This window comes from Colletes latitarsis, chromosome 5, assembly GCF_051014445.1.
Source record: "Colletes latitarsis isolate SP2378_abdomen chromosome 5, iyColLati1, whole genome shotgun sequence".
Classification (NCBI taxonomy): domain Eukaryota; kingdom Metazoa; phylum Arthropoda; class Insecta; order Hymenoptera; family Colletidae; genus Colletes; species Colletes latitarsis.
Window position 1 is genome coordinate 26,647,387 of NC_135138.1, and position 21,738 is coordinate 26,669,124.

Sequence of the window (21,738 nt, forward strand, 5' to 3'; positions counted from 1 at the left end):
TTTTGGAAAAACTAGGCCGCAAAGTCGTACTTTCTAAATGCACGCGTCTGTACTCTATTACGTGTCGATGATTATTAAAGGATAGAAAAAGGTCTTTGTAATTCCAATTAAAAAAGAGTCTCGAACGACGAAACTTCTGAGGCACAGGGTACGTTCGTCCTCGAAGCAACAAATCGAAAACTACGTAGCCGGCGAACTGAAAAACGTAATCTGTTTAAATTGGAAGGTAATACAATGCTTTTTGTGTTCTATCTCGCGTTCGTCGAGACTCTGGGTAAAATATGAATAATTATTAAAAATTTCACGAGCCGTGAGAATATTCAATGTAACCAACGATTCTATTCTTCCGTCCAATCTTCGAGTCACGCGAAGAATCATTTTGCGCCATTATTCATCATTAAGATAATACTTCGACGTCAACAGCTCTGCCGAATACCATCCATGGAATATAGCAGCTTATGGCTTTTTGTGTATTTCTGGTGATGAATTCACCGTTGCCGGAGTTGACTCCTGTGATCGCCGCCATAAGCCGTCGTCTATGTCCGACTTGTTTCCCTTTTTTCTCTTTTTCATTAGCGTGTACATGAATGATGCCGCCACTGAATACAACGCAACGTCACACAATTTCCATGGTTTTCATCTAGCGCAGGAGGCAAATTAAAGTACCATCAAGCCGCCGATGTTAAGAGGGTGAAATTTGCATCTCATGGGGCTCTGAGATATCGCATTTTTTCCCCCCGAACCTTTTCATCGAGTTAGGCGCTTGGAAAATAACAAGAAATATAATCAGCAACTCCGAGCGATTATCTGACGTAAAAGACCGGAGACTGAAGACTTTTTATCTCCTCCTGATCCTACTTTACGACGGAAGCTACGCGAGTTGTTGCTTCGCGTTAATTTTCAACCTCGACAAAGACGGAAATCGCTTTTTACTTCGATCCTCTGCGAGTTTCGTTTTATCTTAAATAGATTATAGAATGAAATTGTTTCTCATATGCCGTCCGTCGGTTAATTAATAATTTCGAACCCGTAGAATCGTTATCTTGCAAAATCACCCCGACGAACAGCGAACTCTTTTTCGTCGTCCGACCGAATATCCTTAATCGGAAAACCCTTACAGTCGCGCTCGTCCTTTTCACGGTTGGCAGTCTCAAACGAAACGTAGTCAAGCGTAAAACCACTCGCATGTATCTACGTCCACGCGAGGCCGGGACACGTTGGGCTCAACATTTTTGCCAGCCGTGGTACTTGAAATTCATCTTGTTGAATTCCTACGCCTTAGATCGCCTGGCGAGTAATCCCTGCCAGTCGTTGCTCGCGCATAAATTGCCCGGTGCACGTTCTGAAATTGTGTTCGCTTTTGCCAGCATTCGGGTAAGAAAACCACGAACCAGGGATCGTCGTAGAATGCAGATTCGCATAACACGCCGGGCGTTGGTTATCTCACGCAATACGCGTAAAAGAGGATCGCTGGCGAAACTGGTTCTCCGCTCCTCGCAGCGACAGCGTCCTAATTTTTTGCCCTTCATTAGGCAAAGCCGTATAACAGCAATTACACGGAATTATAGGATTAGCAACAGCCCTAACCTGCTCCTCTCCCGATACTATTAAATCGCGTTCGTCCTTCGTAGCGGTACAGACTCGCGTATCCGCTCACAAATTGATTCCCCTTCTTTTTTGCCACGTTGTGTGGCGTTTCAGGGGGTAACCGACGCGCGCTGCACGAGAACGATCGCTTGTCAACGGCGAGTATCGACTGTTTACGTCCTCTTCTGCCAGGTCCTTTAATCAAAGAAGCCTGACATACTCGGACACAGTTCTTGCCCACGTAACTGCATTTTGTCCGCCATTACTCCGTCTCCAGGTTTCGATGGCGGGAAAAAAATCATCTGGGATCGTTCCTGTCCTGACGGTTCTTTCGCCACTTCTTCGTCGAACCGGGGAAACGCGTCTTGATTCACGATCAGCTGCTGACCGCTGAGCGCGCGCGTTCATCCTCGAAACTGGTTTCCACGGCGCATTACCAAGTTCATCATATTTACACACCGGGCACGTACATTATCGGGGCGTGGAGTGGGGTGTGGAGAGGGGCGGGTGGGGAGTAAGACATTAAAATATGCTTCATTCCACGTACAGCTTCATTTAGCTGTTTCTTTAGCGGACGCGTCTCGTAGAACGAGCGGAACTTTATTAACTCCACGTCAGCCTGAGACGCCGGCGGAAAGGTATAGAGAAGCGGGATCGGCAAAACGCGGGAAAAGAAACGCACCGCGTATCCGCGGCATCTGGTACCGGCTCTTTCTGCGTTCCCTTTCGACGACCGCGCTGGAACATCGACGAACGTGACATAGACGACGACGAGGGACGAAAAGACCATGCTAGAACCAAAGAGGAGGATCGAGCATTGGTGCAGGGCGTTATGGACATTCGAATCAGATGATCACTTCCTTCTTCCGAGCATAAAAATAATTTTTATTAGGTATCCCTAATATTCTTCATAAAATATTCTATTACCTGTGAAAGCTATTTTATTACTCGAATTCTTGCTGATTTATTTTTAATAATTGTCATTGATCTCGGAAGGACTCAAGTGTGCATATACAGTAATTACTCTCCAATTATTGAGGATCTACGTATCCCTAGCATTCTTTATAAAATATTCTATTACCTGTGAAAGGTATTTTATTACTCGAATTCCTGTTGATTTATTTTTAATAATTGTCATTGATCTCGGAAGGACTCAAGTGTGCATATACAGTAATTACTCTCCAATTATTGAGGATCTACGTATCCCTAGCATTCTTTATAAAACATTCTTATTACCTGTGAAAGCTATTTTATTACTCGAATTCCTGCTGATTTATTTTTTATAATTGTCATTGATCTCGGAAGGATTCAAGTGTGCATATACAGTAATCCCTCTCTAATTATTGAGGATCTATTTATCGAGGAGTCCTATCAACTATCCTAACTTCTAGCAACCTATGTCTTCTGTACTACTGGTTCTAATACCATGCAGACTTCAAAGTACAATATACAGTCCTTTTTATTAAATTGTATGCTTTTCATAGCAGCTCAAGTTTGAAACAGTTACACGAGAAGAAAAAAGGTGTCAATGGATTAAAACGAGAAATATGCATACAGGATCTCGACTATTTTCCTAAACCTGATAATTGAACGCAATACGTGTGAATATTATAACCGTGGGAACCTTCGAGGTTTTTCTCGCGAGTTTCTTACGAAGTTGCTCGAATAATTTCTGGATCACGGGATCGAAGTATCCAATAGTTATGCTTCTCGAATCTCTCCTCCGAGTCACGTTATAAAACATCCCCTGTGTGTACACTGACGCCATGTATACACAAACGCGAGTATGGTAGCTGAGAAATGTTTCCAATTTCATTCAAACCGATTGTGAAATGGAGGAGCCCCGTACCGCGGCTTGGCTACGTGACAGACATACCGGAAGACCTGACTTTTGGCAAATTCTTGGTTAGGCGAGACGGATCCTTTGCCAGCCCTTTCAGGCCCGACCGAATGTTTCGGCGCTGGTCGTTTTTCTTGCCATTCGCTAGCCGGGGACTAATAAAATTTCTGTCAATGACAAACGAGACGAACGGTTGTTGGGACAAATGATCGTTGCTGGTTTATCCGTACTAAGCTGTGCTCGTTCGTTGTTTCGTGTCAAACGTCTGGAAAATAAGAGTTCCATAGGGAAAAGATACACCCCTTTTATGTTCCTCCTAGCGTGTCCGTAATGAAATAATGACCAAACGTAATTGGCCAGATTGCCGTGACTTTTACTGCTCTTCGCCAGAGAAGTCGAGCAAGGCACGAGGGTTCTCATTAGAGATTGTCTCCGATTTTTACGAGACTTGGCATATATTCGATACACGATAACTATCCTCAACGTTGTGGATATCTATTAAGTATCTCAGACAATGTTCTGACAAATTTAGCAGCGACCTCCGCAAAGATTTATTAACATTTCCTCTATTTGCACCCCCGTTTTGTTCAACCTCATATTTCAACGTGTACTCAATTTTCTAACTATTCCTCGAGTGCTAATTCCATCCTTCTATAACCGTCTACACCGTCCATTAATTACCACAATTTTCCCATTTGCCATTACGAAAAAGAAACGGAAATTGTTAACGAGTAACGTATCATAGTAGCGCAAAAGGAAAAGGAGCAAAGGCGTTCGTGACCCGGGAGAATCTCATTAATGCCTAACACGTTAAGTACGCACGCTACAATAATAACAGGCATTTAACGCAACCGCGACGAACGGTTTCCAGGAAAAAATTTACACCTGCCATGTTCTTGCAACGATTGTCCGGATGAATCAGGGTTGCGCGACGACGCATGTTACCGCGTGAGAATGGAAGCAATGTCGCTAATGTCTATTACCGTATCATCAGCGACGCGTTACTATCGCGGATAAACGTTCATCGATGCGTTTTTATCGCCGTCTGTGAATACAGCGAACCCGTGGACTGTTGTCTCGTCGCGACGGTTCTTCTAGTTAGACTCTTGTTCCGCGAATTGTAATTTCCTGTGCTCGAAGGAGCACGTAGAGCCAGCTATTCGTAGATCCAGGCCTCGTTACTTGGACAAGTCTGGAGAGGAAATGAGGTTAGCTCGCGTGATCTGCAGAATCGGTGGTATAAGATCGTGGTACGAATGGGGGATCGTTGGTCTCCCCCCCCCCCCCCCCCCCGCGACGCGAGAGGGTGTCGAGATGCACACGACTCGGTGATATATCTCGATGCGCCGCGTCTTTTCTAGATTAACGGGTATAAATTTGTTCCTTATTCCAGCCCAGGGACTGTTATTACTTTCTAATAAAGCGATATTGCCCCGCGCTCGCACGAGCAAATGATCTGGAACGACGAGTTAACGAGGCGGTATGCCTCTTGTTGTCTATCCCCCTCTCGTCCCACCGGGGAATTCGCTTTTCTGCCTGCCACTATCGTAACGATCCGTTTCCTTTGCTCGTCGACGGATGCGGCATCTGCGAGCGTTGAACTACGAAAATGGTGAACGCGTTCCTGCAGACTCCCAACGAAGGGGATCCCGATGAGGATGTTATCGTTTTCGCGTTGCACGAACCGACGACTAACAGCGTTACCATTACGTACGAATCAATTGAGGACGAGAGCATTTATGTTACATTTATTACCGCGTATTTGTAATAAACGCCAGTTGATCTAGATAAAATCTGCATGGAATCCTGATTTAGCGGTTATCGATTAGGATTTTATACTACATAAATTACCAGCGTTAGTATCGTGCTTAGTCATTTTATGGATGAAAGGAATTACTTTTCCTCTTCACGTGGTGCGCCTCGAGGAGTGTGTTCATTCTTGGTCTTTCGTTCGTCATTTGTGCGAACCATTTACTAGGCTCATTTTTATTTTTAGAGAAACTGTCGAGCGTATGTATAGACTGATGACACTCTTCGATGTAATTTATCATTCTTACTATTTTCTTACAATGCACTTTCCTCGAGGATCTTGGTGTAATTTCTGATCTTAGTGTTTTAATTTCAAGTTGCTCCCTATTTTGACTTAAAATGTGCGGCTCGTTGTTTTATCCCTACCCATTATCATTTCCTCCGACACACGATTTTTGTCGTTTTCTTGTATAGCTTAATGGGTTTAATAGGATGTCTGAGATAGTAGGTTGAGCGTGAAGAAGCAAACGACGGGGATGAGGCCAGGCGATTAAACTGTCGGCTAGGCCTATAACCTGGCTGGCGAGTGTCATCCGATACTGTTTAAAAGAAATAAGACTATAGGGGGATGACAAGGATTAACGTCCAGCCTCGTCCAAGGATCATATGTATATTCTTGAGCTACGTGTAGCAACATTCTTTCGTCTAAATTTAAATCTAGAGAAATGTACTCAAATTTATCTATGTCTCCTAATTATGGCAAATAAAATTCATTACAGCTTCTTATAGTAAATCGAGAGCTCGCGAAGCGCGTAGAATACGTTTCTAATTTTATCACCTATTTCTGGAGCACTTTGCATAATTGATCGAAGACATTCAAAGGACGGTCTGGGTTATGTAAAATTAATCATAGCGAGAGCTTTGTCGATTGGAAACAATTTCTGCTACGAGGAACGGACAGCAAGGAATTCTGAACCACCCAAGTAAATGACGATCAACGATATTCATGTTCAAGAACGTAATTAAATCGCGATCAGAACGCACGAAATCATTTGTATCCGTGATAGCTGACCCTTGTATCACGCGATGCGTGACTTTCGCTATCACATTGGATGTCCATTAAATGTACAAGAATTAATGATCCCTGTCTAATTCGCTTCGACTATTCTGACAAGGAAATTGTATCTTCGAGCACTGACACGATATCGAAGTTAATTGTTTGCTTCCTTATGCGGTACACATGGGTGAAACGTTCGTTATTGGACCAGTGATCATTCATGTCCGTGATACAGTCGTTTATCATTGTACGTCGATACGTCTTGGCGATTGAAATAAACCCAGCTTCTACTTAAAAAATGCTTCCGATTAATTGCTAATCAATTCACGATGCTTTCATAGGAATATTTTGATTCGATTGGAATATAATTTATTCTTTGTAATTTTAATTATACTTCTTTGATCGCTCGGAGCGATGTTTCAATACAGGAATAATTAACGAGTTATCTTCCTCATTTAGGGTAATTTAATTTTGTCTACTTTATATCTGTACTAAGTCTGTATTAAATGTAAACATCTCGAGACTAAATTTGAGTAAGAAAAATCGGGATGCACGGTGCTAATATAGTAGCGTCTAAGAAAAAGAGCGTGATCTATTTAAGACACTCTGTGGTACTCTGATTTTTGTACTCATCGTCTCTTGTCTCCTTGTTCTTTAGAAGCAAAGATCAAAATGGAAGCGTCCCTGCGGTACCACGTAAGTGATATTGCATCAACCCGTAACTGAAACACATGGGTAGAGGTAACCCGAGGGAATTTTATTTACGCTGCCACTACTTTCAAGTTGGTTTCGCACCTTCTTGTCCGACGTAATGAAATTCTATTTTAAATCGACTCTTAATTTCTGATGTCACCGCCCTGCGAAGTAAAAGTTAAATGCCAGGAGCATTTCGGATTGATATTTCTGAAGAGGACCCAAGCAAAAGGAAACATCGAAGCGAAATAAAAAATTGACTTTGAATATAGTTTCTTGAATTTTAACTTACGTATCAATGTTGGAAGCTCTTCTCGATTACACTGAGCTATTTGTGCGACAAAAATAAACACTAAAAGCGTTTGCTGCCAGTAAATTGCTAACACGGTGTACGCGGTTAATAATTACGCGAAGCAAATAGCACATAGAAAATTGACTTTGAGTATAGTTTCTTAAATTTTGACTTACGTATCAATGTTGGAAGCTCTTCTCGATTACACTGAGCTATTTATGCCACAAAAATAAACACTAAAAGCGTTTGCTGCCAGTAAATTGCTAACACGGTGTACGCGGTTAATAATTACGCGTCCGATTCAGGTTGATCGGCCAACTATTAGGGTCGGTTGTTTGATATGCGTCGAGTCGCAAACACTGACAAAACTGGTACCAAACCCGATGTAATCGATATGCATCGGGACAACAGTCTCGCGTTCCAATAAGCCTCAAATTCGCCCGTAAAGACACCTCGCTATCATACAGGAGTATCAATTTCAAACGTAAATGTCTCGGTAGTATTAAAACGCGTCTCGGTCCCATCACCACCTGGCACTTCACTTAATTGTGTAAACAGATCCTTCCCGCGTCAACCGTAACAAGGAATCGTTTACTTCCCGAATTTCCAACTGACAGCGAACATTACGCCGCGCGTAGAAAGTAATGACCAACTCACGGAGGAAACGCGACCTCCGTCTACACATCATGGCGCGTCATCACCAAGACGGCGGCGCATCAGCGATGCGACCTATTACGGCGCGAGCAAATTGCTTCCCGTCGTAAAATCCGTCCGAGTGATTGATTAGCATGAAGTTAGACTAACTGGTTGACTCGCGGCTCCTTCCATCCAGCTCCTATCCCCCCTCTCCTCTCCTTCTCTCCACCACTCTGTATATACGCGCGTAAAACAGCAACGCGCGCTTTCCCATAACGGTCGCCAACCACATATCAGCATTATCGGTGCCAATCATCTGTATTAGCCGCGTCGCCTATGGCTGCATTAAGTCTGCCAAATTAGAATCGGTCTTTACCCTTCCATCTATCATTAACCTCGCGAGATGGGCGTAGGAGGAATCACGCGCGATTCGTGCAACAATATTCCTTCTCTATTCGAATTTAGCTTTCATGAATCGTCTATAGTTCACGATCTTGCTAGATAGATAACAGATTATTGCTTCCCACAACGCCTTCCCGTGGCATTTAGCTAGATAATTGAAGAAGAAATCCGGGCCCAAATGGTGGGCGTCAACGCGCGGCAAACAGACCAGACTGATGCTAAACTGCTTTGTAGCAGAGATTATAAGAATCGTGACCAACTCTTGTGGCATACCGATAGGAACTAAAACTCATTCTCGATCGTCATTTGCTGTCTGCAAGCCTGGCTCGTGATGTTTACGTTGGGGCCAACTTTCCGTTCGCGAGTCTGGTATTCGTTCGTGATATTTATGTTTGAGCCAAAATCTTCATCACGAGTCAGACTCGTTAAAGTACGGGATGGGGTTAATGAGCTGTAGTCGAAATCTCCCAAGTTGGAGGGTGTAGAAACGTTCAATTAAGGAATGACGGTCCGAGGGTCATTTTAGGAATCGTTAGCGTGTACCGTGAAACATAAGGAATCGATGAGTGATAACTGTTTAACTCACCTTGCCAGTGGTAGCCGACTTGTAGAGCGGTCCCATGATGACGTGATCGGTGGGGCAACCGTCCGAGTCAATTAAGACTATCTCGCTGGAGTCTACGCCATCCATAGCCACCAACTCTCGCACGAAGATCTCGTAGGGACTGTTCGGGTCGAGAATCTCGAACTTGAGCGCCAGAGGATCCCCGACCTCGGCCGAGGGGATAGCATCGTTTCCACTGCGGTCGGTGATCTTCATGGCTACGTTGGGCGAGTCGACGATCACTTCCTCCGACAAGGCCGGAGTTATGTCACCGTGTACGCCGAGATCGACTTCGTTCGACACTGTTTTGTTTGTCAGATCGTATTGGCAGGCGACAGCCAGCCCGAGATCGGAACTGGTGACGATGGTGTCGTGGTGTTGGATCACGACGTCGTTGAGGTAACGACCCAGACCCTGTTGTCTGATGTTGCACTCCAAATCGTCGTAGGCCATTCGTAGCTCAAATTCCAGGGCACCTTTCACGTCTTGTACACACGAGTTCGGCGATCCCTTCACGTAAACTTTACCGTAAAACAGCTTGCTGGTTTGGATTCTCGTCACCATGTCACCGGCGCGGCAATCGATGGTGACGTTGTAGCAAGAGCTCAGCTCGTACGTTGATCCCTCTGGTACGTCGAGATACGGTTCCTGAAATCGGGGAAACATTCTCTTTTTTATTGTCTACAAAAGGAATTACGAAAAAGTACAGTGCAATTTGTTCAGATTTCAGATAAAATATTAGTATTTTACTGGCATCGTAATTTTAGAATAAAAAGGATGCAAACATCAGGAGAGGAAATGTTGATCTTCATATTTTAAAAGCAATCCCAGATTTTTAATGCAATTTCTGATTAGGTTATGTAAATTTACTCGCAGATCAAGAGGGTAGAAGTTTGATCTATAAAGAATGCAAACCTGTCAGTTTTCATTGAAAGTAATATCAGTTTTAAAAGGCACTAATAAAAATTTGATGCACAGCGGGGTTAGAGAGAATTACTTTCCGTGGTGCTATTACTCTTCATAATAATATAGAGCACTTTAGAAAATATACACGTACAAGTAAATATATAAAGGAGAAACTATCGTCAATAGTATTTTAACAAGAAATTTGGATTAAAAACCATTTCCAAGAAAGAAAATTATGATTTGCATTGCAATTCTTCCGTCTTGGGAGGAGGGGTTTCAAAGATGGCGACGTTGGTGAACAGAAACGCAACGAGTACAGACTGTTAAAAGTACAAGTGATTCAGTTCGATGTAAAACGCTAGCAGAAATACAGTGAACTGATTCCTCAACAGGTTGGCGAGAAGAAAAGTCTTTGTCTTGACTTTTTCGTGGTATGAGGTACCGTCCTCTCGTATGCACGAGCTGAAAAGCCACCCACAGGCTCGATAGGGTAAGCATCTGCGATGGAAACTCGATTTTCCACGAATGCGCTCTCGGCGAATTGTTCGACCTGGTTTGCACGTGTGCGATGTAATCAGGTTTACAGAAAATCCCCATCGACCCTTTCAAGAGTACGTGGCAGAGTGGAACGTGTGAAATGTGTGGTCTACGATTTCTAAGCGAATTCTACGGTCAGGATTGACGTTAAATTGTTTTACTTTCGTGTGCCGAATGGATTAAAGCATGCCTGCGCTCTGAAATTCAACGCCGCAAACGTTCCCCATCGTTCTCGTGAAATAATTTCGATAAACGTTTTATTAAACCTCTCTTATCGAATAAATGGCTATTTGTTTCGCGCAAATGCGATACAACGCGATAAATTCTGATTTTCATGTGCGTCTAACACTCGATATTATATTATGAAGTTAACTTGTTTCAGAATTTTCTTCTTCAGCTCGATCGACGGGTAATTTAACGATCGCGACCACGTGAATTTCACGATAAATTATTTAAAACGCAAAATGTTCTTTCTTCCTTTCGAAATTAATATAAATATATTGTTACGTTTTTGGAAATGATTTAATGGCAACTTTGTGCTCTCAGAATTTTACTCGATATTCTATGTCCTACGTAAGAAAACCTCACACGGAGTATATTAAATATCGATACGGAAATATCGCGCGAAAAACGTTTATTGCTCTATTACCTCAGCAGATTGCTAAGAATTTATATCTTTTTAATGGCGCCGTTTGTACGATTTATCTTTATAGTGTCTGCGCTCGTAATAAAACTGGATGGGTGATGTTTGCTCAAAACGGTATCGATTAAAAATTGCCAACCATGAAGTTATGAAATTGTACAGGTATTTTCCAATAAGCATCGATCGAGTTCTAGCAGGGATCTGATTTTGAAATTCCAATCGGTTTCTGAATAGTTGCTTAAAATTATGAAACTTCCGTGTGATCTGAACGCTTGGATCGAGTGATTGATTGCATTCTTACCTGAATGTCGGAGAGGGTGGCTCTGGAATGGTGACTGAGACGGCATACCATGTCACCAGTGTCGCCATAATCGTAAGAATGGCAACGGAACGGAGAATTAAGACAGAGTTCTCGACACTCCTCGGCGGTTCCAACGTCTTGGTAAACCGAATCCACGGTCTTCAGAATACGTCCTGCGAGCTTTTTGAATTCGCAGAGCTTGACTGGCTCGTCCACACAATGATTTTCCAGATAATCGAAACCTTTAGCCGATTGGAAAGCGTTGGATCCAGCGACAGTGAGGCGATCCATGTCCGAAAGCTCGCACTGCTTTGTCGCGTTCGCGTAGTTGGCAGATCTGAAACATAAAGGAAACGTTCGTTGACAAATTTGTCTAGCAACAGAGTCGTACGCTTAACAATAATATTAATTTGTATGCACTTAAAAGAGATAATTCTCTTACCAACTGTCAAACTGTTGAAAGCCTGCGTTTAAACGAAACCATGTTTCACAGCTTGTCAGTTAACAAAATACGTTATCGCTATATGAAAGTGCATTAAATTACTTTGATAAATGCAACGGTGTAAGCATTCTAGCTAGACATAGCAGTGGTCTGCGCAAAAGACCTCAAAGGCGCCTTTGTCGACGATGTATCTAACAAATGTTTGTTTCGCTCGCGCGAAAGAGCTTTTTTCTCTGTTTGAGCCTGTCAAATAGTTCTGAAAAGTATTGCTTGGCTTCGTCCGCGCGGCTCTGTATCGTTCATAGTATGTTAATATTTGTTTCGAATCAAAATTGCGACACATCGAAAAATCGAACGTCCTCGATATTTGTCCCGAGCGAACGTGAAAATATTTTTCCATAGCGTTTTAAAAATACTACGAGCAAACCTGCCTGATGGCTGGACATCGCAATAAGTTAATGGCTGCGAAAGAGTTATTTTTAAATTGACGTTCGAATTGGTACGTTACGCTGCGCCGTCGAACAAATTGACCAGTTGCCTCGCGTCCAACGAAATGATCGGTATCCTCCCACGATTATTAAGCCATTACAGCAAAAACTATTCGTACGACTGATACCAAAGCCAATTCCCGGAGTTTCGATGAAACAATGCGCGAATGTATTAAGTTCCGGTGCTCCATAAAGGAAGACGAAATGGGCTTGTATCCGAATCCGGGCCAGAATTTGTAACGAAAGCTGGTTAATGGATTTCCACGAGGCCTGTACGTTTTACTTTGCCAAATATCAGTGCTGCACGCTGTTCGCGTACTTTTATTCGGTGGGAGGGATGAACTAATATACTTTTATAATCATTAAAAGAAAAAGATAAATTTTTATTTTTGTTGGAACAGAATTTCTATAAAATTTCGACGAACAATATTTGTGTTCTGTTTGCAGTCACTCATATTTTTATTTATTATTAAAAAATCTATATTTTTGATAAATCTACTGAATTTATTTATCGTTCTTATAGTGTTGCATACATTGTCGTTAATTCTCTAAATCAGTCGTGTTCCGGGATGAACAAGTGTTGCCTTCAGCAATCGTAAATCTTTTTGCTCTGGAGTTTAGCGACGCACTTTAAAATAATTACTATTTATAAGCAATAAACGGGAAAGAACTAATTTAGAGACGTTTACGAGCAAGTCGACCAAACCGTTTCCCAGACTTCTACCGCCCTTTTTCTCGCCTTCGTTAACGTCTGTATGCAAGGAAGGTAATACCAGGTAGCTTGTGCGGAAATGGGAACGCTTCGTCGTTGTTTGCTTATTCCCGTTTTGCTTTTTGTCCCCAGCGGGCGCAAACACGTCAAGCATCGCGATATTCCACGTGTTTGCTTGGATTCGCGAGATAATAGGAATATGGATAGGGCATTTTGCGTGGAATCCATGAATGTGAATCGCGCTGGGAACGAGTAGTAATAGTTTTTGTCCCGTGTGCAAGACATAATCCTTCTCATAAGAACGGTGACGCGTTTCTTTGGCTTTCGAATTTGTATAAACGTATTTTTCCGACCTGGTTACTTGCTTCCAGCGAGCTAACTAAAAGTACGTGTCCTAATTAGGGAATGTTCAAGATAGCATCTTTTACTGGCATTAAAATTTCCACGATTGGTCATCTGGTTTTTAATGATTACTAAATCAAAATATTTAATAATAAGGCACCCAATTTTTCTAGTCTGGGGAAAAGTTATTACAGCTCCAAAAATATTTTGCAAATACAATGCAATTAGAAAAAAAATTACCGATCCCATCGAATGGTCGAAACGAATTGATTTATCTAATTGGCCACGAATTTTATTTGAGAAAACATAGCAATTCGTTGGAGTGTGTCGTATCGAGTAAATCTAGATGAGCAAACCAACCAACAGCAACTACGGTAAAATGTTTCTATCGCCGTTGGAAGAGAATTGTGTGGTTATGTAAATATTTATCACGAACACACCTTGAGTATATCGTACGGCAAATGTTTGCGTTTTGGTTCATCTATATCGCATATTCGGCGTAGTTTCATCTGCTGGAAGCTTAAACTAACATGGCGTTGTGTAATTTTGTTTTTCGTTTCACACTACGCTGGACTGGTATAGCGACGCAACGGAATATTGGAATCAAAAGTAATCGGTAGATTATCAAATGTAAAACGAATTAATTTTGTAATGATTTGTCAAGAATTTTACGCTGGGGAAAAGATTTTATTATTCGTCTCAAAAGACAGACGTAAATTAAAAATAGAGTTTAAGATATTAGAATCAAAAGTAATCGGTAAATTATCAAATATGAAACGAATTAATTTTATAATAATTTTTCAAGAATTTTACGCTGGGAAAAAGATTTTATTGTTCGTCTCAAAAGACAGACGTAAATTAGAAATAGAGTTTAAGATATTAGAATCAAAAGTAATCGGTAGATTATCAAATATAAAGCGAATTACTTTTATAATGATTTTTCAAGAATTTTACGCTGGGGAAAAGATTTTATTGTTCGTCTCGAAAGACAAACATAAATTAGAAATATAAAATTGCCTATATCGGTTGATTCTTAAATTGGTGCTGCGATCAAAAATTTAAGTGTTCTTTTTTATATTTGAAAATTGACTAATGTTTTTGATTGTTCAGTTAAGATTCCCTAATTCCAACAGTGTCTGTGTAATGGAGGGACACAAGTTACGTCGATGGAAGGAAAGATGTGAAAACTTTCATCGCGAGGTCCCAGGTGCTGGACCGCCACCATTATCTGACCGAAGTTCCACCCCTAACGTTAGAGTAGCAACCCCCATTTCCTCTCGGACACGGAGGCTTAGGGCTTACCGTGAGCGGCAGGGTGCCAAATTTATTCCACGTTGCTCCATCGATTTTAAATTATATCGCCTTAGACCCGAATAATATTCATGGCTGGCGCGTTATGATTTCAATATTCTCGGGATTTTCGTCGTGCGGAACCCCAGAGTCGAAAAATCATTGCGTCCTTACGCGGTCGGCCGCGATAAACGCCCCCATTGAGTCGAACGTATAATCGAATCGCCTGCGGTTGCCGCGATTATCGCGGACCCACTTTTTTATCGTATTTTTCACCGACACATTCCCTATTAAATTCGCGATCGTCGCTTCGGAACGAGTGACTCCAGTCTGATAATCCATGTTAAAGCGCGCGTAAATTTTATAGGGCCGGTTATTTAGCAAATATAGCAGCATTTATCTACTTTATAAAATTTAACAGCTACAAACAATTTTAATGGGCAACCGACCCCCTCCCTCGTTCCACCGCGATGCAACATGTGTACGAGTTATTTTAATGGCACGAGTTCTAAGTCCAGGAACACGAGCATCGAGTCATTAACGAACTGTAACGAGTTCGACAATCTATTTCAAGCGTGTATTTTTCTCGATTTTCATACAAATCGAACGTTCGACGGGTTCTGAGGTCGAGGTGGCGCGACAAGAAAGGAAGTCTCGCTTTTTTCGTCCCGATCGTGTAATTAATTTTATCTTACGATAGGAGTCTTGCATTTTACGATAGGTAGGTCCGGGGATTGGATTACTAACGTCGCGGAGTTACGACGAGAATGAAATTTTCGCTATTTTAGTCCCGATCTTGAAACTAATTTTAACTTACGATACGACTTTCCGTTTCAAGATGGGCTCGGTTTACCAATATCGAGATACTACGGCGAGAATACAAGTTTCGCTGTTTCAATGCTGACCTTGAGATTAATTTCAACTCACTATACGACTTTTCGTTTCAAGGTGGGTTAGGTTTATTAACGCCGCGGAGTTAAGACAAGAGTACAGGTTTCACTATTTTTATCGCAATCTTGAAATTAAATCCAACTTATGATATGACTTTTCGATTTAAAATTGGTTAGGTTTAGTATTATTGAGGAGTTGCGATAAGAATACGAGTTTCTCTATTTTAGTCTTAATATTGAAATTAAATTTATTTTTAGATAGTTTCAAAGTGGAATATTATCTTTGGTTATGGCTACCGAAGTCGAAGACCTATAATAAGCATAAAAGTTTCGCTATTTTAGTCCTAATCTTGAATTTGCTTTACGTTTCAAGATTAGATATCTTGGGTTGCCTTTACAGAAGTCGTAGAATTACGACGAGAATAAAACTTGCGCTATTTTTGTCTCGATCTTGAAGTTAATTTTAATTTCATTGCACTTTTTCATTATCACGTCCAATCGTCTCTGTACGTTGTTTGAGTAAACACGTTTCGACCGAATTGTTCGCGATTCGAATAATTGGTACACGACACGCATATTCATTTCGCGTCCGCGATTCGAGAAATTGCTTTTATGGCGTATTATTTTTATCCGATTTGCTGATCCAGCCCGTGATTACAGCGCCACAAGATTTACGCTCGACTACGAGTCGGTCCATCATCATCGATCTTTAATAGAAACGTCAAACGATATTTCCCGCGCAAATTACTCTTGCATCGATATTACGACTAAATCAATTTTCCTATTGAAACTTTCTTTTACACAGAGTGTTGCTCTTGCAAGATTAAAAAAGTTTCCACTTATTTAACTTATTGTACTATGAATTCCAGTATGGCCGGAGCGCCGGAAATACTTTGAACCACCTGTTTCATTGTGGACAGAAGAAAATTTCTGGCTAGGTATATTTATTTTTTGCGCTAATTTTCTTTTTTCCGTGGTGCAAGAATTTTTCGAAATAATACGTATTCTAAATGCTTCTTTGATTTATGCCAAAAAGAATGTACGATTCTGCGATGGAAAAATGTGCAATTGCATTTGGCAAGTGTATCATTGAACTAGCTACAAAAATGAGGTCACAGGAAGATCTCGTTATATTCAACTTTTTCTCTGCCATTTTTCTCCATCTTCAACGTAGAAGAGATCCATACCAATTGCGAGACAGGCTCTGTATGTACAGGATGGACAAAAATTTGTAGCACGACCGGAGACAAAACGAATCGAAAATGGGGAATAACATTTTTGCAAACTACGTTTCGTTCAAGAGAAAATCGATTTTCTAAATCCGTCTGATTCATACGTCTATCCGTTCTACTTTTGTCTGCGAACATTCAACCGGTTGGAAACTTTTGAATCAAACAAAATCTCTTCTCTCGAAAATTGACGTTGACGTGTGCTTTTAAAAAAGCTTGCATTTTACCTCAGAAGAGTGACAAGATGTACGAATAACTCGTAAAAATATACAAATGAAATTGAAATAAAATATTTCAAGCGTTACGTTTCGTGCCAAAAACACAAAAATAAGTAGAAATAACGATCAGTGGCCAGACACGCCAGGTTATATTCTACTTCTCGCACCTACGATTTTCAGAGTCGCCTCTCTTGAAAACGCAACCCCGCATGGAAAAATGTTGCTGCACATTTTCGACTCGCTTTTACGCGAGGAGTCGCGCCAGAAATTTCGATCCACGCTGTTCGCGCGCGAAGTAAAAATTTGCTTTGGAAAAATTGTCTTTCCTCGAAGCGCTCGCCAACGAACGGTGAGGGGTTCCATGACTCACGGATAAAGTACCCCATGATTTTCTTTCATCGAATCGGGACAAAAGATATCCCGCCGGCGTACCACTCAGAGTAAACCTCGAGGGAAATTTTAACCTCCTAGGCAGATGTTAAATGCGAAGTTAACTTCGACGAAACGTTGTCCGTGCCAGGACCCCTTTGCAACCCTTTCTCCCTTCGTCCACCGTGTCGAGACGATCTCGCCGTCTTTGTTCGTCTTCGTAATTCTCCTTACCGGCCCTTTCCACGCCGCGCTATTTCGAACAAATGGCGAGACAAAAAAAAGAAAAAAGAAAAAGGATGGCGCGGATCAGGGCGGCCGGGGCGGAGTAAGACGAATCAGAGGGGTTGGAATGGGGCGCCGGAGGCAACGACGGAAAAGAATTACAAGTGACTCGGCCCGCTGCATCCCGATGAATCTCATATTATTCGTCGCGACCGTGTTTCAATACGGACGGAATCGGCTGCGTTCGGGGGTGCATCTAACTTGCATTAAATTTCCATCGACCGTGAGGGAAACGGAGCGAAAAGGGGGCCCGAGCAAACTAAGTCGAATAAATAAATGCGATCTAGCGAGCGTTTCAGAAACACCATTCTTTTTTTCTCTTATTTATTTCTTCTTTTCTTCTTCTTTTTTTTTCTTCTTACGATTTCGTGCATTAGAGCAAGTATTCCCGACGTAATTTCAGCCGGAGTGCGACGAGCACCATTTACGAGGAACACAGTCCTTGCGGCTTTTCAGCCGTAATTGAATTTCTGCCGGTATTTAAACCGCTTTGCCGGTACAACTTTTTCGAAGAAATTTCGTGCGAGCGCGACGCGCCCTTGCCACGTAATCCCGTTAAAGAACGCGAATTGCTAAAGCAATGCGGGATGTACTGCATTTCGCGATATAAAAGACGAATGATTTCTTTTGCCCGAAAATAGATTGAAACTGTGGAACGAACAGTTCCCCCGCGCGAGGATTTGCGGTTGGGGGAATTGACTCTGAAAAAGGTTCGCGGAGGGCTTGGTGGATTCGCAAAATTATTCGTACAGCCAACAATTTGATCGAAGTACGCGAAATAAAGCAATAGTTTTTCATTCACATATAGAACACTTTAAAAATACAAGTTTTATAAGTTACGAAAAATCGAACTCTACTATTTCAATTTAACTTTCAACTTGACTCCCCCATTATGTACATTTAAAAAAAAAACATAGTTGACACAAGGATTTTAAAAGCAGTAGAGAGTACGTACACGTATGACACAATATACAGGGTGTTTCTCATTCACGCTTCAGCAGTATGTTCTACAAGTAGAAATAAGACTAAAGTGTTATATAACAAAAAATTCATAAATGCTTTGTTAAGAAGTTATGACAAAAATAAAATGTGGTGGTTTTTTTATTTACTAAAACTTTGTTTAAAGAAAGCAACTGGTAATTGAGGCACGAACAAATATTTTTAACGTAGAATTATGTGGATAACTTAAACGTTTCTTTATTAGAGTTTAGTTTCTATCATTTATCTTTTTATTGTCATAAAATTTTGAACTATTATTCAAGTTTATGTTGAGTAAATTGTAAAGAAACTCATGATATCGAATGTTTGCAAACGATTCATTTTATTCTATTATAAATTTCTTTTCTTATTTTAATGCCCTAAATTTCAATCGAGTTTCACAATTCGTATTTTTGTTATAATTTCTTGACAAAACATTTATGGATTATTTGTTATACAGGATGTTCGGCCACCCCTGGGAAAAATTGTAATGGGAGATTCTAGAGGCCAAAATAGGACGAAAATCAAGAATACCAATTTGTTGATGGAGGCTTCGTTAAAAAGTTATTAACGTTCCGCCCGTACTTTTTAGTTTTTTAATTAATAATTTTTTTCTCGAAAGTGGGTAGGATTTCAGGAGTATGTCTATTGACCAAAAATGATTATAATTGACCCCTGTAACAAAAAATAATTTTTTTCAAATTTTTCAATTTTGTCGAAAAATTTCATATCTTCTCGAATTTTTTTCTTATAAATGGGTAGGATTTCAGGGGCATGTCTATTAACCAAAAATGATTGTAGTTGACCCCCGCAATCAAAAATAATTTTTTCACAACGATTTGAAACACATGAAATTTCAGGGGAATCATTCATTCATGATCAGACATTATATTTTCGGTAACGAATTTTTTTCTCGACACTGGGTAGGATTTCGGGGATATGTGTATTCACAAAAAATGATTGTAATTGAGCCCCGCAACCAAAAATAATTTTTTCAGAATGATTTGAAAGTTTTTAATTTAATTCTTTAATAACTTTTTAACAAAGCCTTTTTCAAGAAATTGATATTCTTGATTTTCGGCTTATATTGGTCTCTAGAATCTCCCATTAAAATTTTTCCCAGGGTTGGCCGAACACCCTGTATAACATTTTAGTCTTAACTTTACTTGTAGAACACACTGCTGAAGTGTAACACCTTGTATAAAAAAGAATAAATAATACATTGTCTCCGATCGAGAAGTCGATCACGGAGCGTTCAGTTATGCGGGTCCCCGGCGGAGTAAAATTTCGCCGTGAACCTGCGGGAACGATAAAACACGCGGCGCGCGGTTACATTGTCGATGTCGTGGGAGAGTCGGTTGGAAAATAATCGAGCAAGGCAAAGTCACGAAACTTAAATTGATTCGGCGACCGTCGTTCACGATAATGGACGAACGAGAAAACATTATAAAAGCAAACGCTACTATGAATCCGATAACTGGACGCGTGCAATCCGATATCGAGTGTTTCCCGTCACGTACAGGCCATACTTTGTGCACGCGGCCATCCACGAAGAGAAACACTAATTTGCATTACTCTTTCGCAGACCGCGTGGCCCGTTTTTGCCCGTGTGGCCCGACATCGGGGAATAATCCCCGGATAAGCGGCGATATTAACGATCCTCTTGTAAAAACACGAGTCCTGCGTGGGCTCTTTGTACCGCGACTGAAACAGGTTCCTATCTGCGACAATTTTTTCTAAATCCCGGAATGAACTAATCAGCCCTGGATTGTTCGCGGAGCACCATCCACCAGATACCCCGGCGCGTTATTCATAAGCGAACATTAAGAGACGCGTTACCCGGAATGGCCAGTGTTTCCAGGACGCTCGCTGGGATGTATTAAACTTCACCTTTTTGCCAAACGAATGGGGTAGTTCTGGAATAGTAGTCGATTGTCGTCGCTGAGACAAGAGAGAAACGATACGCAAACACCTCGCTTTTTGCATCGATCGGGGCGTTAGGGATACTTGCAAATTCACCATCGCGTTAAATGGGAGGCGCAGTACAGAACTCTCGGTTAGGTTATCGCTAGACTGCGGATCTTTATGAAAATTCATATTTTTATTAATAGAATTAATGAAAGGGGAACTTTATAGAGGCTTATTTCAAACTCTAAATATAATAATTCGTATTTTACTTGAAGTATTTCTTAAATTTTTGCATATTAAGTGCATTCTGTAGTTTTTCGAGAATTAAAATTTCCTATAATTGCATATACATTCGCAGTCTAGGTATTACAGACTCTGGACCGAACTTTGACGACCTGGCAGAGGGATAAGAACTACTGTTCTAGTATTTATCAGATCAATTGTCTCGATCTTCATACGAAGGAATAAATAACGTCGGGTAGGTCAAGAAGCGAAAGGGACCTAATAGTGGCAAAAAGGTTCGTGACAGGGGAGATTTAAAGACCAAAAGGGTAATAGCAGAGAAAGAGGAATTTTAGCATTTCAATAGCTAGAAACAATCAGGGTCACAATGTCCGGGATCCCATCCCATATTCGAGTGGTACTACTTGAAGATATACGCCGTCTACGCAATTCCGTGATGCATTGCATGTTTAGCCGTGACTACGGGACGAGACACCCTATCCAAACTTGGAATTTCTCTCGCTCTCCCTTCCACCCCCGTGCATCGACTTTTCCCGGCTGCACCGGGTCTCACCACCCCCCAACCCCCGTCGAGTTCGCTAGTCTTTTGCTTTCCCCGACAAATGGCTACAATTACGTACATGTGCCAATACATAACCCACACTCTTAGCCTCGTCTTCCGCAACCCCCTCCTCTCGAGCGAACAAAGTACACTAATACGAGACCGTCCGTTTGTCAGCGACGTTCGAGTCCTGGTAACACATCCCAAGACTTTCGTTCTCGCTCCCTTTCCCCCTTATTTTCTTCTTCGTTCTTTTCTCCCCGTCTTGGTTTAGCGGTCCTCGGTGTCAAGGTAACGACACGACGCAGAGAAAGTTCTTGGAATGGCTTTTCCAGCGTTCGAAGTTACGGATCGCTTGCCTTTTGACAGAGGTCAACGAGGAAATTTAACAAAGTCTCTCTTTGATTCTATTGATTATCAAAGAGTGAGATTCCGATCTCCAAGAAGGGTTAGGTCTCCGACTTTATTTTCCTCCAATTTTTACCTTCCTCCCATTTTCGTTCTCGCGAAGTGTAGACCCAGAGGTCTCACCGAGTGATTCCCTAGTTAGGAAGAT

At 41.4% G+C, this 21,738-nt stretch overlaps 2 protein-coding genes across 2 annotated transcripts in view; one reads left to right on the plus strand and one right to left on the minus strand.

The window, feature by feature from the left end:
• Atg16 (Autophagy-related 16) overlaps positions 1-21,738 on the plus strand; it is a 478,797-nt gene that overhangs the window by 295,992 nt on the left and 161,067 nt on the right. The gene's annotated exons all lie outside the window — the stretch shown is intronic.
• The window catches only part of Neo (ZP and PAN domain-containing protein neyo), a 113,172-nt gene that overhangs the window by 3,483 nt on the left and 87,951 nt on the right, over positions 1-21,738 (minus strand). Inside the window, exons 4-5 of the mRNA XM_076765698.1 lie at positions 11,248-11,584; positions 8,843-9,508 (exon numbers count right to left, since the gene is read on the minus strand). Coding sequence (XP_076621813.1) covers positions 8,843-9,508; positions 11,248-11,584 — 1,003 coding nt within the window. The remainder of the gene's footprint in view (positions 1-8,842; positions 9,509-11,247; positions 11,585-21,738) is intronic.